The sequence below is a fragment of the Oryzias latipes genome, chromosome 18 (genome assembly GCF_002234675.1).
Source record: "Oryzias latipes chromosome 18, ASM223467v1".
Lineage (NCBI taxonomy): Eukaryota > Metazoa > Chordata > Actinopteri > Beloniformes > Adrianichthyidae > Oryzias > Oryzias latipes.
The window spans coordinates 12,006,471-12,021,137 of record NC_019876.2 but is presented as its reverse complement, the minus strand read 5'-3'; the positions used below and the strand labels follow the sequence as shown (position 1 = coordinate 12,021,137).

Genomic DNA, 14,667 nt, shown 5'->3' with positions numbered 1-14,667 from the left:
TATTTTGGATTATTGTCATTCAGTAAAATAAATGATTTTCCAACATTCAAACCTCCATAACGATTCATTTCATTACTATGGAGAAGAAGCAGATAAAAAAGGCTGGAAAACACCAGCACGGTGATGTAAAATGGAAACTTTTTAAAAGAGGGATCTAAAATCAAAGCTGACTGTTCTGCAAAGCGAGCTCCGTTAAGAATCAGAGGATCAGAACTGAGCAGGTCTAAGAACTGATCTCCTGAGAAAGACTTCTCCCATCTTTAACAAAGTTTCTTCTCTAGCATGTGGTGAGTACTTTTCCATTTTAATCAGGGTTTGGAGCTCTTTGTGAATCATTTTTGGGCTTTTTAAATAAAGTTGGAAAGAATTGAACGTACATTTGTGTTTGTGCTTTGACTGTTTTCTAATGGGATGCCTGTCCTGAAGCATTTGCTAAACTCCCAAAGAAAGGATTGTTAAGGCCTTTAAGGTAAGAGAAACTGACTTTTTGTTTTCGTGCAAAATCAAAACTGCACTGAAAATGGGGATTTATTGTTTTAGAGTAACTACAACCATAGAAGCAGCAAATAAAATGTATTTTGTTGATAAGTCTGACATTTTTTGGAGCTTTTATTTTGGTATAAAAGTAGCTTAACTTCTGCATTTAGTCCAGAGGAGTCAAAACCCCAGGCCTCGAGGGCCGGTGTCCTATGCTTTCAGCTCCCTATTGGCTAAACACACCTGATCCAGGTAATCAGCACCAGAAAAGGCAGGATTTCTGGAAATCCAGGAAGAGGCCGGAAGTTTGACACCCCTGGTCTAGTCTAAAGTTTTCATTGAAGCTTTCAATAAAGTTTTTTTAAGTTAGTATAAAAAAATACAGTTTGTGAATTCTAAAATCAAGCTTAGTTTTTTTTTTTTTTATAATCTGACCCAGGTTTTTAATGTGTCTCATTTTCCACAAGTTACTTCATTTAAAAAAAAGCTCATAATTAATAATAATAATCATAATAATTACAATAAAAGACAACAACAGCCAATTGCAATGTCTTTCAAATTTCTGTATATTGTGAACTTTTATGGTCGACATAAAATTTAAAAACAGCCTCTGTGGAACCCTTCACGTCGCTCTGACATCAGTTGGCCACTAGATGTCACCGTCTTTCGCATTATGCATCAACAGCGTAAAAGATCAAATTCTTTCTGGTAAAATTTAAAGTGATGAATTTGAATTTGCTTTCTAAAAAAAAGTTAAATGAACTCCATGGTTCCTGTGGCTCCTGATGTCAAAGCTCCTCTGAGCGGCTTTTTCCCTAATTTTCCAGTTTCATTTGAAGTATTTCTAAATTTATTTAAATCTTTTTTTAGAAGTAAATGTGTTTGTGATGACTCCATAGTTTTCCCCTCAGTGTTTTTCGTTAGATAGCGTTTCAAACTAAAATCCAAGATAAAGTTGAACGTTTTAAAGACCCACTCTGAGGAAAAATGTGTTTCTAACGTGTTCTTGTGGCACTTTTCTGATGATGGAGGACAACGATAAAGAACATTAGGATGAAAACTGCTTTTCTGAGTATTTCTTTATTCAAATCCTTGTGGATCAGGAGCAGAAAAGCGGTTTTGTGGCGTAGAAAAATACAAGGTCTTTGACCTGAGCTCTCACTAATGGGGAGGGGAAGGGGGGTCGGGGTTGCCCCGTCTATAACTCAGAGGTGAATTTCTACGCAGCAGAAGAACAGCCTAATCATGATTAAAAGACCACTGGGAACAGTTTTACAGTAGATGATGGGAGTGGGACTTTAACTGTCATTCCAACTAAACTAAACTTTGTAAGGATTCAGCAGAAGAGTTAGAAAAAGCCTGAAACAGGGATGTTAGTTCACAGACAGCAAGCAAATGTCCCGGCACGGCTGCGCGCACGGCTGCAGCCAAATGTTTGTACCTTTTTTGGGGGCATATATTAGCTGTCCTTCTCATGAAACACCCCCCAGAAGAGAAGACAAGAGAAATGATAAGAGGTCAGAGGAATGGCTGCTGAATGACAGGCGACATGGAAGAAGAGAAGATGAGCGAAATAGGAAGTGAGGAAGCACAACGAGTGTAAAGGAAAGCGATGCCTTGAGCACAAAAACTCTGGAAAACATAAAAAAATATAGATCAAATCAAAGATTAGATGAGCAGAACCAAAAGAGTGACATTATATAACATGAGACAGAGAGAAAAAACGGAGAGAAAGGAGGTGGAAATGTCAGAGGGAGGCGTGAAAAAGGCGGACAGATCAATGTGATGGCGACTGGAAACCATGGAAACAATAGCAGGTAAAGAGCAGGGCAAGAAAAAAGGACAACCGGGGATTTTGAGGGTGCTGGAAGAGAGGTCATGAGTTAGAAAGAAATGATTGAGTACTTCAAATGTCAACATCGACAACTGATACAGAATAATAAATGTGGAAATGGCTCAACAACTGAGGAGGCAAATGAGGAAAGCAGAGACAGGAGAGCACACAATAAAAGCTTTGACAAAAGAAACGGAAGAAATGTGAGAAAAGCTCAGAATGGGAAAGAAATTAAGTTTTAAAAAGAATTTGAAATGTTCACAAGTTATATTTTATTTTGAAAATCCTAAAACCAAAAGGCAGCCAAATGAAACTTTATTTAATGACTATAAAGTAAAGTCAGTTCTCTCTAGAGAACATTTTCAAAACGAGCTCACTTTCTGGCAACATCCTGACGCCCACCCAAACTGTGTAAGGAGGGGAGGGGGTGGGGGGGGGGACCGGTGAGATCATTTCCTGTTTGACCACACATAATGGCGAGGGGAGGCAGAGGAAAACGGGCCATCTTACTTCAGATAAACTCTAACCTAAGGTTGTGACCTGCTACAGCCGTCGATTAAACAGGATCTTTAATGGTTTCAGTAAAAAGGATCAACAAATTATGTTTGACAAACGGGTTAAATGCAATTAAAGACAGAACAAAACAAAAGTTCACTCTAAAAAAAGAACTTTTCCAAACAACAACATAAGGATTGAGAAGTTTTGACTCAAATTTATAACAAATATTGAATTAAAAACAGTTTCTGTGTACACATCCTGCTAAATATGAATGAATAAAAGTAGGTCTCCCCCTAGTGGACATAAGACAAACTGCAGTGAACCCACAAAAGGGCGAGCTTACCATCCAGCTCCTCGTCAGTCGTCAGCTCATCGTTGGAACAGATGCTCAACACGTTCACCAGCATCTCAGTGACTATGTGGAGAAAAATAAAAGAATACATTTACCACAGACATACAAACAAATGTTGGGGATTCTGTACTTTCACCCTGAAAGGTTTTGGGCGGGTAAATGCAGTAACAAGTTATCAAACTGATTGAACATTTCGGTCCCATGCAGCTGTCAGGAACAAACCTTTTGAGGCATGTGCGTGTTCAGTCCAAAAAGAGGACACTTCGTAAGGTAAAACAGTTGTCCTAGTTTAGATCTCTGTACATGTTTTCTGTTTGAGGAGCCTCGTTTTTCAAATTAAGGCTGCGTCCGAATTCCCACCCTAATCGCTAACTACTAAAAAACTATATAGACCGGGACTATGTAGTGCCCGGAATTTTATAAGCAATTTGGACACCATGCTCACTATTTTTTTTATTTATTTTTTTTTTTACTGGCGGATATGACGTCATCAATTTCACGAAGTTAAAATCTAATTAATATGAACATTTTGCGGCGACCATTCAAGAATCTACTGTCTTTTAAAGATTAAAACAGTGATGGTTTATTAAAAAAATACATTTGGATACATTTATTTTGGCAAAAATCGTTCCAAGGCAATTCATTGTGGTCTATATTCGCCGATCTAGTGAGCATCTATGCACACTGCTTTTTTCAGAGACTTCTGGGAAATTTCTATGGCCCTCGATTTAGGAATTGAAGATTCGGACAGCACTCCAAAATGGCAAATGCACTAAGCAGTGAGAAGAGAAGAAATTTGGATACAACAAAAACCCTGAGATTCAGGAGAGAAAAAAGTCTTGGTAAATAATCCTTAATAATGAAGGTTGCAGGTTTTCCATCTTACCTTCATGGACAGTGTTTAATTAAACGTGCTCCAACCAATCGGGTGTTTGGGTTGTCTAGACCCGTGGAGGGTCATTTAGAGGTGTGGCTCATCTTGTGGGAGCGCAGGAGTGTCTTGTGGGTCCTGACTGAATCTGATTGTTGTACTTGTGGCAGGTGTATCATGAAGTATTTGTATGGATAATGTAAGTTACACACACTAATGAATTATGCACACAGCCCGCATCCAGCAGTTGTGACTAAGGCATTACATGTGAACGTGCAGTTCTCTTTAAACCTCCTGACTATGTGATAGAATCATATTGCCGTCCTGCCAAAAGCAGATTCTCCCAGTAGACATGTTTGCTGCTGAAGTACAGTCACACATTTAAACAGAAGCTCTCCCTCTTTCAGGCATTTTAAAGGTGAGATCATCAGAACACATTCAAATCATAAAGTCTTTTTTTTTTCAAGGAGATCTAGAGGCCACATCTGCTACCAACACATGAGGCTGATACTTTTTTTATTTCTTTTTCTTTTTGCTGCCTTGGCTTCACACTTTCATAAAGGTCAGGTAAAGGTCTTTGTAGCCATCGTGTGTTTTTCTGAGTTTCCAATTCTCATTTTAATGATCACACTTCATTAAAAAACTGCCCCCAAAACAAAACAAAGCGTTCATCTTCTGATAGTTTGAAATATGAAAGCTGTGGTTTTTCCTGCAGGAAAGCTGATTCCGTCAGAAGACATGAACCCAAACTGATCTGAAGATTATTGTTTAGCTTCAATTTACAGTTTTTAATCAAGATATCTGTTGAAGGACTTTTTCTTCCTGTTTTTTTTGGTTTTTTAAATCCCGATGATATGAAAGTTATTAATAAACTTGTCCAAAAGCAGTTTGTTAGCTGAGGATTGTTTGAAGCTTCAGTCTAAACGGACTCATGCAGTAAAAAAATGTGTCCTTTCTGTTTCTGATAATGGAGTTTTTGCATATTTAATAACAGGAACACTAACGCTCGTGGTGATGGAGCACCTTTGATGACCGAGAAGCACGGGCCTTTAATATTCACGTCCATTCATCAAACATTTTTGTTTTTTCAAGCTATAACTAGGAATCTCTGAGCTCAACTCCATCCAGTAAAAAGGGAAGTTAATGGGATCTGCTGCTTTTGTTTGGCTCCCATGTTTCTCACTCACCTTTCTCCCCCACAAAGGGCAGGGACCAGGTGAAGACGTCCATGAAATTGGGCAGCCAGTAAGGGTGAGGTGAGCAGTTGAACTGCCGGATGTTCATCACGTTGTTCTCGTACTTCAGAACTGCCGCTGTGGACAAAAAAAAAAGAAAATCCAGGAAATGTTTAAAAGTGTTCCTTTTATTAAATGTTGTTATTTTGGTAACGATTTGATTCACGTCTAAACTGACCACAATGTTTTGAACACAGACGTTTTATAAACAAACTTTACTGAAAATACAAAAAACTTAAAGCAGACTCTCTCCAGAACGACTTCCTATTAGCAGACATGACGTCACATGATCCATCATGAGGTTTTTGCAATATTTATAATTTCCAATACATCATAATTATTTATTCATAATGTTGTGGTGTTTAGAGCTTATTTCAGTAAAGTGAACTTCATTGTCATTTTTTAACTATGAAAATACTTGATAGTTTTACTTTGAAAATCTTCACCAACACTTTACTTTGAAAAGCCTTTCCCGGGACAGTAGCGCAATCGATTTGTTCAGTTTATGCAATTAACATCCAACGTATTTATGAAAGTTTAGATCGATAATTATTTTGCCTGAAGTGTATTTTAATCAGCGATGTCAGACATCATAAATAATCAGACTTGAAAATTCGGGACCAGACGGCGAATATCTGGGCATAACGATTCCTGTTGGAGCCCGATTTTTAATTATGCTTCCAATAAACAAATGAGTATCAAAGGAAATGAGTATTTCAGCCACATGATTTGTGTATTTATGTGCTTTTCACTTTTAAAAGAAGGAATTAAGACATTTGGGAAATATTTATTAACCTTCCCTTCCTTTTTTGCTTGTTCTAAAAAATTACAATAAGTCAGAAAAAAACATCATTGAGCTCGATTGCTGGCATTTGAGACCAAAAAAGATCAGCTTTAAATGACTAATACCTTATAATAAATTGTGGCTAAAAAGATTTTCAAAGTAAAAGCAGTTATTTTTTTATTTTTTTTTAACGTTGTAGGTTCAATTAAAAGTTTACTCTGATTCTGAAGCTTTAGTGTGTGCGGTTATAACGAGGCGTCCTCGCACGCACAAACCTTCATGCCACATGACCTCACTCATGATTGGGGTGCAGCCCAAACGTGGGCGCAGAGGCAAACATGAGAGCGACTGGACATAAATATATCTGCGCTCTATTTAGAAGGCTCAGCTCCTCTAACGCACAGGGACAGAGCGAAGAAAGCAGACACCGTGGCTGGGTCACCACAGGGGACTTTCCTGCCCCCGCCTGAGCAATATTAGGATGCAAAAGCAAGTGAAACTACATGGACGCCAACATTTCTAACACGCATGTTAGTCCTTCAGCATCAACATATTCAAGTGCCAAAGACTTTTCTGCCTGATGCTTCAGAACCAAAGCAGAAATCTTCGGTAAAGATGCGCTAAAATGTCAAGATAAAAACAATTGTATTAGCAAATGTAAACAGGGTTATATAAAGGCCCCCAATTTCCAGTCAGAAGCTAATAATCAAAGATTGTTCATGTATTCTGATAGGAAAATCCATCATAAATACATTTCATGAGAAAAATGTGTTTTGGCAGATTCCTCGTCATTAATTTCTAGAGCAGATATGTCAATAAAAACAGGCCACATGGCAGAATAAACAAACCTGACAAGAACTAGACGTTGGCTGTAAAGTCGGATTTGTGAGAACAGTCCAAAGAAAACATGCTGGTGTTGTGAGGATTCAGCCTCGGTAAACAAACATTAGAACAAACTCCAGACACCTTTGGGAACCAGAAAGTGAGTTTATTCAGTTCTGTTTTCGGCCCCCTACTGGTTACTTAGTGAACTGCAACCAGCTATAGCCACTTTTGTTTTTGAAACGAGCTTCAACCTAGAAGTTGAAGAGTTTCACCTGGTTTGCAATATTTCCCTTTATTTGCTATAAACGCCACAAATTTTTTATGTCGACTTTCGAAATTCAGCGAGTGTAAAAATTTGCATTGTGACAAAAAAAAAAAGATTTGTACGTTTGTTTTTTGGCTTCATTTAAGTTATGTCTTTGATATTTTGATCGGAGTTTGTGTGGAAAAAAAACTACAAATATGCGCTACATGTCAACTTACGAAACACAAGAAAGATGAATAAGTCTCGTACAAAATTATCAAATACGTTTATTGTCATAAATAAACCCTAAATGTTCAACTAACTTCAGATGTTTATATGGATGAATTTAACTGGTTTTGACACAGTTCTCATTTTTTGCGGTGGTTTTGTGTTAAAAAAAGAAGAAGATTACAACTCTGCAGGGCTTTTTATTCTATGATCTGAGATGCTGAGAGCTCAGACCAACGTGACAAAATCTTATGTGACATTTTTTTTTTCTGGATCTGCTTTACAAAAGCATCACAAGTGATGAGGAAACGTCCTTCCTAAACTTTTTTCTTTTGGCCTTTTCAAGCATCCTAAGTGGTAACCGTCCAAGCAGAGTGCTGCCTGGAGCGGCGCATTCCTCCGCGGTCACCCCCTCGGCCCTGCGTGCGCACGTCCTCCAACACAAACCCCAGCTCTCCTGACAGGAACATCAAAGCACTTGCATAATTAATAGGGCATTATTATCAAGATCAGCAAAACATGGCATTACTCCGACAACCTTCACTCAGCGCTGGGCTGTGGGTGTTTATCCATGCGCGTTGGCGTGCGTGAAAGCAATCGCACACGTGGGCAGCCACTGGATAAACATCACATTCTGCATAAACACGGTGGAGGCACTTGATTGAACGCAGCCATGGAAGCCCAGAGGGAAAAAGGCAGAGCGGGGGAGAAGGTCAGCTCCCCTGCTGTCGCTCCTTCAAATCAGATTCCCTTTAAAGGAACAGAGACGACCCAACCCCCCCCCCTGTGCGGCACAAACGCTGGCTGAGCTGCGGCGGCGAGGAGATCAAGGCCTTCTGCCTTTTCAGAGAGCTCCGCATGCAGATGAGGGTGACTTCAACCCACTTTGCTCGTTGCTCCAGAGTTGAGTTCACAGCTTCCTCGCATGGCCGCCACTAGAGGTCTCTGCCGATCTGAGGGAGCTCCCCTCGCCAGCTAAGCTGCAGCAACGCTAACACAGATATTGCAAGACAGCCGCTCATTAATAATTTATAAGGGAGTGCCTCCAGCTGGTTTCCCAGGTAACAAGGACTATTAAATCTGCTTTGAGACCAGGGGGAGATTCCCACTGTCTTTCCCCAGCACTTACTGCTGACTGCATAGCTGCCTCTAATGCCTCTGGTATAAAGTTCCACATGGTTAGTATTCCAAGGCAGCTATTTAGACCTTCTTGCTTCATTACATTCAGTACTCGACTTGTAAGTGATGGCAGATGTGTGGATGAGAGGCACTGGATGCCGTCCATTTATGCAGAAACTATTTGTGAATCGTTTTTCAGTTCATTTTCGGGACATTTGTGCCTTTAAAAAAAAACATACAAAGCTGGCAAATAAAGCAAATCCACCTCTTCTTTTTTTTCCATCCATGGAAGACATTTACATTTGGGTTTAGAATGAGGGTTCATGCAGCCGAATGAACCCATAGAAGCTGCTTCTTTTCTTGCAAACATGCAGCGAGATTTTCCTTCCTCTGCTGCGTTACCACACGTTCTCATGGCCTCTAATTATTGCATTCCGGTTTTCTGCAATCAAAAACTCCGAACTCCAAGAACTTGCATTGAGCAGCCAGCGCTAAAGATCACCTGTCCTGCAGGACTTTATGGATTTCCTTTTTAATGTTTTGCAACAGAGCATGTTTACAGAAAGCTAAAAGGGAGGCCCAGGAATGGCAAGAGTGATAACAGATGGGCGAGCGTCTGCAGTCAGGGATGCTCCTCTCTCTGAATCAAGTGACGAAGAACAAGAAAATGAATTTGCTGGCAGAGCTTCCATCCAGAGTGCTGAGTGCTGCGGTTGTATTCCCTGAAGCCAATCTTCCCGCTTCATCAGAACCAGAGAAACAATATGTGGGCAATTCCAAAGACAAACCCCAACCGTTTAAACAAAACGACAGGAAGTTCCCTTCTCTTCATTCGAGATTCCACTCCGTCCATGTTTCCATCCCATAAATACACTCACGTCCTTTAGAGCAACTTGAACAAGGAGGTTTGTACGGAGAGTGTGTTCATATTTCTTCATTGTGGGCTTTCTGGACTGATCAATAATGATGCAGGACGAAACATGGATTTAATGGAAAGCCACAACTGTAATCTTGCATTGGAAAAGTGCAGAATCACATCTGCATTTTCATTCAAACCCAGCCTCCCTTCCCAGACCGCCAGTGCCGATTCTTCGTGTTTTCACAGAGGTCAGGCTGGAGGCTGACAGCCGGTCAATTTCTGACGAAGTCTGCAAAGACCAACGGTTTGACTTTTTTAAGGGAGGGGTTGAGGGGACCGGTGGCACCGTCAAGCACGTCACCCACATCCTTCCTTCCGACCTCCATTTACTTCCACCCCCTCCGTCTGCCCGCTGATAGAAGCCGCAGCTCTTGATGCTTTTTTTTCCTCCCCCCCTCCCACGTGAAGATGCCCCATTGGGCGACAGGGCCAACACTCCCGGGCCAGGATTGATGGGAACTGCTGATGTCTTCTCTCTCCCCTACAAGATGTATGCCCCCCACCCGGCTTGCCATCAATCACTGGGTGGTGCTTATAGCTGCAGCACGAAGGTAGGAGCCGTTCGATTCATTACGCCAGCAAACCCCACCCACATGACTGATGAGGGGAGCATCACAACCCCGGACAGTACCGTGCTGCTTAGTTGTGGCTACTAAATGTAATGTTGTAGCCGTGGGAATTGAAATATCCATCCAGTAAAGTAAATTGAGTATTAAAAAAACGTGATTCACTCATTTTTAGGGTTTAATTGTGAAATTATTTATTATAATTAAGGAAATGTTTGGACAAAAAGATGCATATTTTGGATTTTTCCTATAAACCAGAGATTTACAAGTCTTTAAGGCCCAAACGAAATACTTTTATTTTGTTGTGTGTGAGCCATGGACGGATTGTGAAACAACTGTCCAAACAGGAGCAAATCGCCATTTCAACCAGAAATGAAGAAATCCCAGAGGGGTTTTAGAGAAAGAGCGTAAACACATGTAAGCAAAGCTTGGAGGAAAAAAAAACAAGAAGGGACAGTCCCAGATCCTGCATCCTTATGCTAGCAGAACACCCTGCAGTCTTATGGCATTTCATCACCAGATAAATAGCAGAACAGCACGCTCTACACCATCACCAGTTCCCCTCCCATTTCCTATGTTTTGTCCGTTGTCATCTTCCTTCCAAATTTGCCCCCAAAGCTACAGGAGATGCTGTCTGTTCTGCAGGGGAAAGTGCTGACTCACAGCACAAAGGCAGGCCTGTCTTGGTGCATTGGCACAGCGGCAGAGCATTGGGCTCCATCAGGTGCCAAGACAACCGGCACCAAGCCATTATCTACTGCCCTTCCTCCAGTAGATCTGAATCAGTATGCGAATGCTTTGGAAAACTGTAACGTAAGGTCTGTAAAAAAACATAAAGGGTGTAAATCAGTGCCTCATCTGGTCACCCACAATATTTATCGTAGTTGATCTCTGTAATCTAATCTTTAATCTGAAAAACGACAGATTTTATTTCTATATCTTTGCTGCCATGTAAAATATGGGTTTTGAACATGGTCGAAACCAACATTTGCTACATTTTAGATTTAATAATCAGGGATTGCTTTGAATGGCCAGGAGTCTGCTGAAAAACTCCCCCACAGTGAACCTGTAAATATTCCAAATATTTATAAACTTAATGTCTTTAGTGATGCGTAACAGGGGCACAATTTATTAGAATATGAGAATATACAGTGGGGCACTGTATATTCTAATTGTGCTAGTTCTCCTACTTAAAATATGAGGGAAGCCCGTAATTTTCATCATATGTATACCTCAACTATAAGAAACAGAATGAGGAAAAAAATCCAGAGAACTTTGCAAATAATGGTGGAAATTAAGTATTTGGTCAATAACAAACGACCTGTAACTTCTTCTATAAGAAGATCCTCTGTCCTCCACTCATTACCAGTAATAATGGCACCTGTTTGAACTGGTTATTAAAGACAGCTGTCCACAACCTCAAACAGTCCCACTCCAACTTAGAGCTGTCTAAGAACACCAGAAACCAAATTGTGGATCTGCGCCAGGCTGGGAAGACTGAATCTGTTTTTTTAGCAAAGGGACCAAAACGACTGATCCGTGTAAAGGAAAGAATGAATGGGACCATGGATCGTCAGATTTTGAATGAATACCTCCTTCCATCAGCAAGTACATTGAAGATGAAACATGGCTGAGTCTTTCAAGACATGACAACGATCCCAAACCCACTGCCCGTGTAACGAAGGAGTGGCTTTGTAAGAAGGATTTCAAGGTCCCGGAGTGGCCTAGCCAGTCTCCAGATCCCAACCCCATAGAAAAATCTTTGGAGGGAGTTGAAAGTCAGTGATGCCCAGTGACAGCCCCAAACATCACTAAACTCAAACTCAAACTCAAACTTTATTTATTTATATAGCGCCTTTCATTTTGGTTAAAAACACAAAGCGCTTAACATAAAAACAGATAAAACAGTCATAAAAAATGAAAGTTGTTCAAAACAGAAAACAAAGGACAATCCCACAAAGAAGGTACCCCTCCCTCACCACCCCCCGCCCCCATCCCCACCCACCCAGTTACCCCAGTAGAACAGTGAACAGAAACAAATAACTGCAGTTGAAGAAGGTCTGGCTTGGTACTGCTGTGAGGAAACGATATCATGGGGATCCATTCATTCCAAGGCCCAGCCCGACCACAGGGGCCATTACCGCAGCGCCCGCCCAACACAGGGCAGCCCAGGGCCCCATCCATGGCTATTAGACCACAGAGTGGGACCCCAGCCCGCCCAACCAGAACGGGCACCACAGCAACGGCATGCCCTACAGGTCAAGCTGGTGGTGCCCAAGAACGATGGATCCCCCAGAGGAAACACTGGAGTAAAAAACATCAGAATAAAAAATAAAAATGATCATAAAATAACAACAATAAAAATAGAAAAAGATAAAAAATAAAATAAGATATAAGAATGTTAGTAATTAAAAAATAAAAAACGTCAGTGATTAAAACATAACCTAAGTATCATTGGTAAAATAACAATAAAAAGATTTGCATATTAGAAACAAAGATAATAATAGTCCTTACAAGAAAATAAATAGATAAATAAATAAACAAATAAATATGTAAATAAATACCTCAATTAATAAATAGATGAATAATAAAAGACATAAGGAATGATCAAAGTCATATAAAAGCCAGACTAAAAAGGTGGGTCTTGAGCCTCTTCTTAAAAACCTCTACAGTCTCTGCGGCCCTGAGGTTCTCCGGCAGGCCGTTCCACAGGCGAGGACCATAATGGCAGAATGAAGCCTCACCATGTGTCTTGGTCCTTACCTTAGGGACAACTAAGAGGCCAGTGCCAGAGGACCTCAGGGTCCGCGAGGGTTCGTATTTTAAAATAATATCATTTAAATAAGAGGGCCCAAGACCATAAAAACATTTGTAAACCATTAAAAGAACTTTAAAATCAATCCTGAAACGCACAGGGAGCCAATGCAGCGATCTTAAAACCGGTGTAATATGTTCCCGCCCTCTGGTTCTCGTCAGAACTCGCGCCGCTGAGTTCTGTAGAAGTTGTAGATTTGAGATCGACTTTTTGGGTAAACCAGAGAGCAGGGCATTACAGTAATCTAAACGACTAAAAATAAAAGCATGCATTAGCACCTCTGTGCTGGCAAGAGAGAGGAACGGGCGGACTCTGGCAATGTTTTTGAGATGGTAAAATCCTATTTTCACAACGTTTCTGATGTGAGGAGTAAAATTCAGCTCAGAGTCAAAAAGAACGCCCAGGTTTCTCACACACTGAGAAGACTTAAAATTCCTAAGTTTGGGTAAAATCATCTCTCTCTTGTCTTCAGGACCAATGATTAAAACTTCAGTCTTGTCCTGGTTGAGCTGCAAGAAGTTTTCTGCCATCCACAGCTTTATATCTAAAATGCAGTTTAAAAGAGTGTTGACAGGTTCAAGGTCATCAGGAGACACGGCGATGTAAAGCTGTGTATCATCAGCATAGCTGTGAAAGTCAACTACTCTAGAGCAGATCTGCACGGGGGAATGGGCCAAAATACCAGCAACAGTTTGTGAAAAACTTGTGAAGACTTACAGAAACCGTTTGACTGCTGTCATTGCCAACAAAGGATATATTTTTTTCTCATTTTGTCTCTCATAGTTGAGGTATACCTATGATGAAAATTACGCACCTCTCATCTTTTTAAGTGGGAGAACTTGCACAGTTGGTGGCTGACTAAATATTTTTTGCCCCACTGTGTACTGTATAACATAATAATATATATGTACAGTAATGCTTGTAATCTAACATATTAGGATTAGAAAAGAGTCAATTTATTTGTACGCAAACTATATTGTTAATGAACTAAGAGATCTTGATGTAAATACAAGAGTTCTCAATGAACTTTCAAGAAAGAAACAGAGCATAGCGACTCAAATCTATACATATATCACCTGAAGTCTTACTGTAGGTTAGGGCATCAAGAGCATTAATGAAAGAATCAAAAATGTTGGTTTAAATTAACAAAACTGTATTTGGCTTTTGTAGGTATTGTCCTCCAAAGTGACTTATTTTGCTGTAATGCTGGGCGCCTATGAGCCGTGCATAATGGAAATTCATTTTTGTTATTTATTGGAGCTTTATTTTTCCAGAAGCTATGTCGAAATAGCCTCTTCAGGCAACCTAAACTGACCATTGATTTGCTACATAATTACTCTATACACGATGAGGCAGATCATGAAGGTGGTAACACAATAATCAAAGCACACAACATATGTCTGCATCTTACCTTTATTATTGTAGACATCTAGGTAGTTAGGTGCTGAAAAGATGGTGATCAGGGACGGGAAGCCGGTAGTCTGACTCTTTCGGTACATGCGATACCTGATGAGATGTTAAAAGGTGATGAATCGGTTAATACAAAAACAGTTCAGCCAGGAGAATACTTGTTTTCACTTAAGGTGTGTGTTTGCCTGAAGCTAATGTGTAGGCATTAAAGACTCCCTCAGGACAGTTGATCCTGTGTTCCCGGTGGAACGAGCCCACGAACGACCATAACTAACACCAGAGCTGAGCTGCAATGTTTATCGCGTAAACGTTCAAAGAGGGACACTAGGTCAAAGAATGTGTGGTATTTAGGTGTTGCTGTTTGAACCTGCAACTTCACAACCTGCTTTGGGGGTTTGTTTGCTCAAAAGAGCAGTGTCATGCACATGTGCAGTCCGAGGTGTCTTGGGGCAAAAATCTCATCAGAGATGTGTTGAGGTGCCCCATGTGA

The 14,667-nt window shown here is 40.5% G+C and overlaps 1 protein-coding gene and 1 long non-coding RNA gene across 7 annotated transcripts in view; both read right to left on the bottom strand.

Moving 5' to 3' along the window:
- Nucleotides 1–14,667, bottom strand: part of LOC101169815 (serine/threonine-protein phosphatase 2B catalytic subunit alpha isoform) — a 108,708-nt gene that overhangs the window by 12,611 nt on the left and 81,430 nt on the right. For 3 of the 6 annotated variants that reach the window (XM_023949035.1, XM_023949037.1, XM_023949040.1), the window contains exons 8-11: nucleotides 14,179–14,273; nucleotides 5,220–5,345; nucleotides 3,153–3,224; nucleotides 1,919–1,945 (exon numbers count right to left, since the gene is read on the bottom strand). In XM_023949035.1, the coding sequence (XP_023804803.1) occupies nucleotides 1,919–1,945; nucleotides 3,153–3,224; nucleotides 5,220–5,345; nucleotides 14,179–14,273 (320 nt within the window). The remainder of the gene's footprint in view (nucleotides 1–1,918; nucleotides 1,946–3,152; nucleotides 3,225–5,219; nucleotides 5,346–14,178; nucleotides 14,274–14,667) is intronic. The other 3 variants (XM_023949038.1, XM_023949039.1, XM_023949041.1) reach the window with 1 other exon arrangement.
- On the bottom strand, nucleotides 6,242–9,960 carry LOC105356387. Its single transcript, XR_910560.3, has 2 exons — nucleotides 7,887–9,960; nucleotides 6,242–7,805 (listed from the first exon to the last, which is right to left on the bottom strand). It is a non-coding gene; the product is annotated as an uncharacterized LOC105356387 (long non-coding RNA).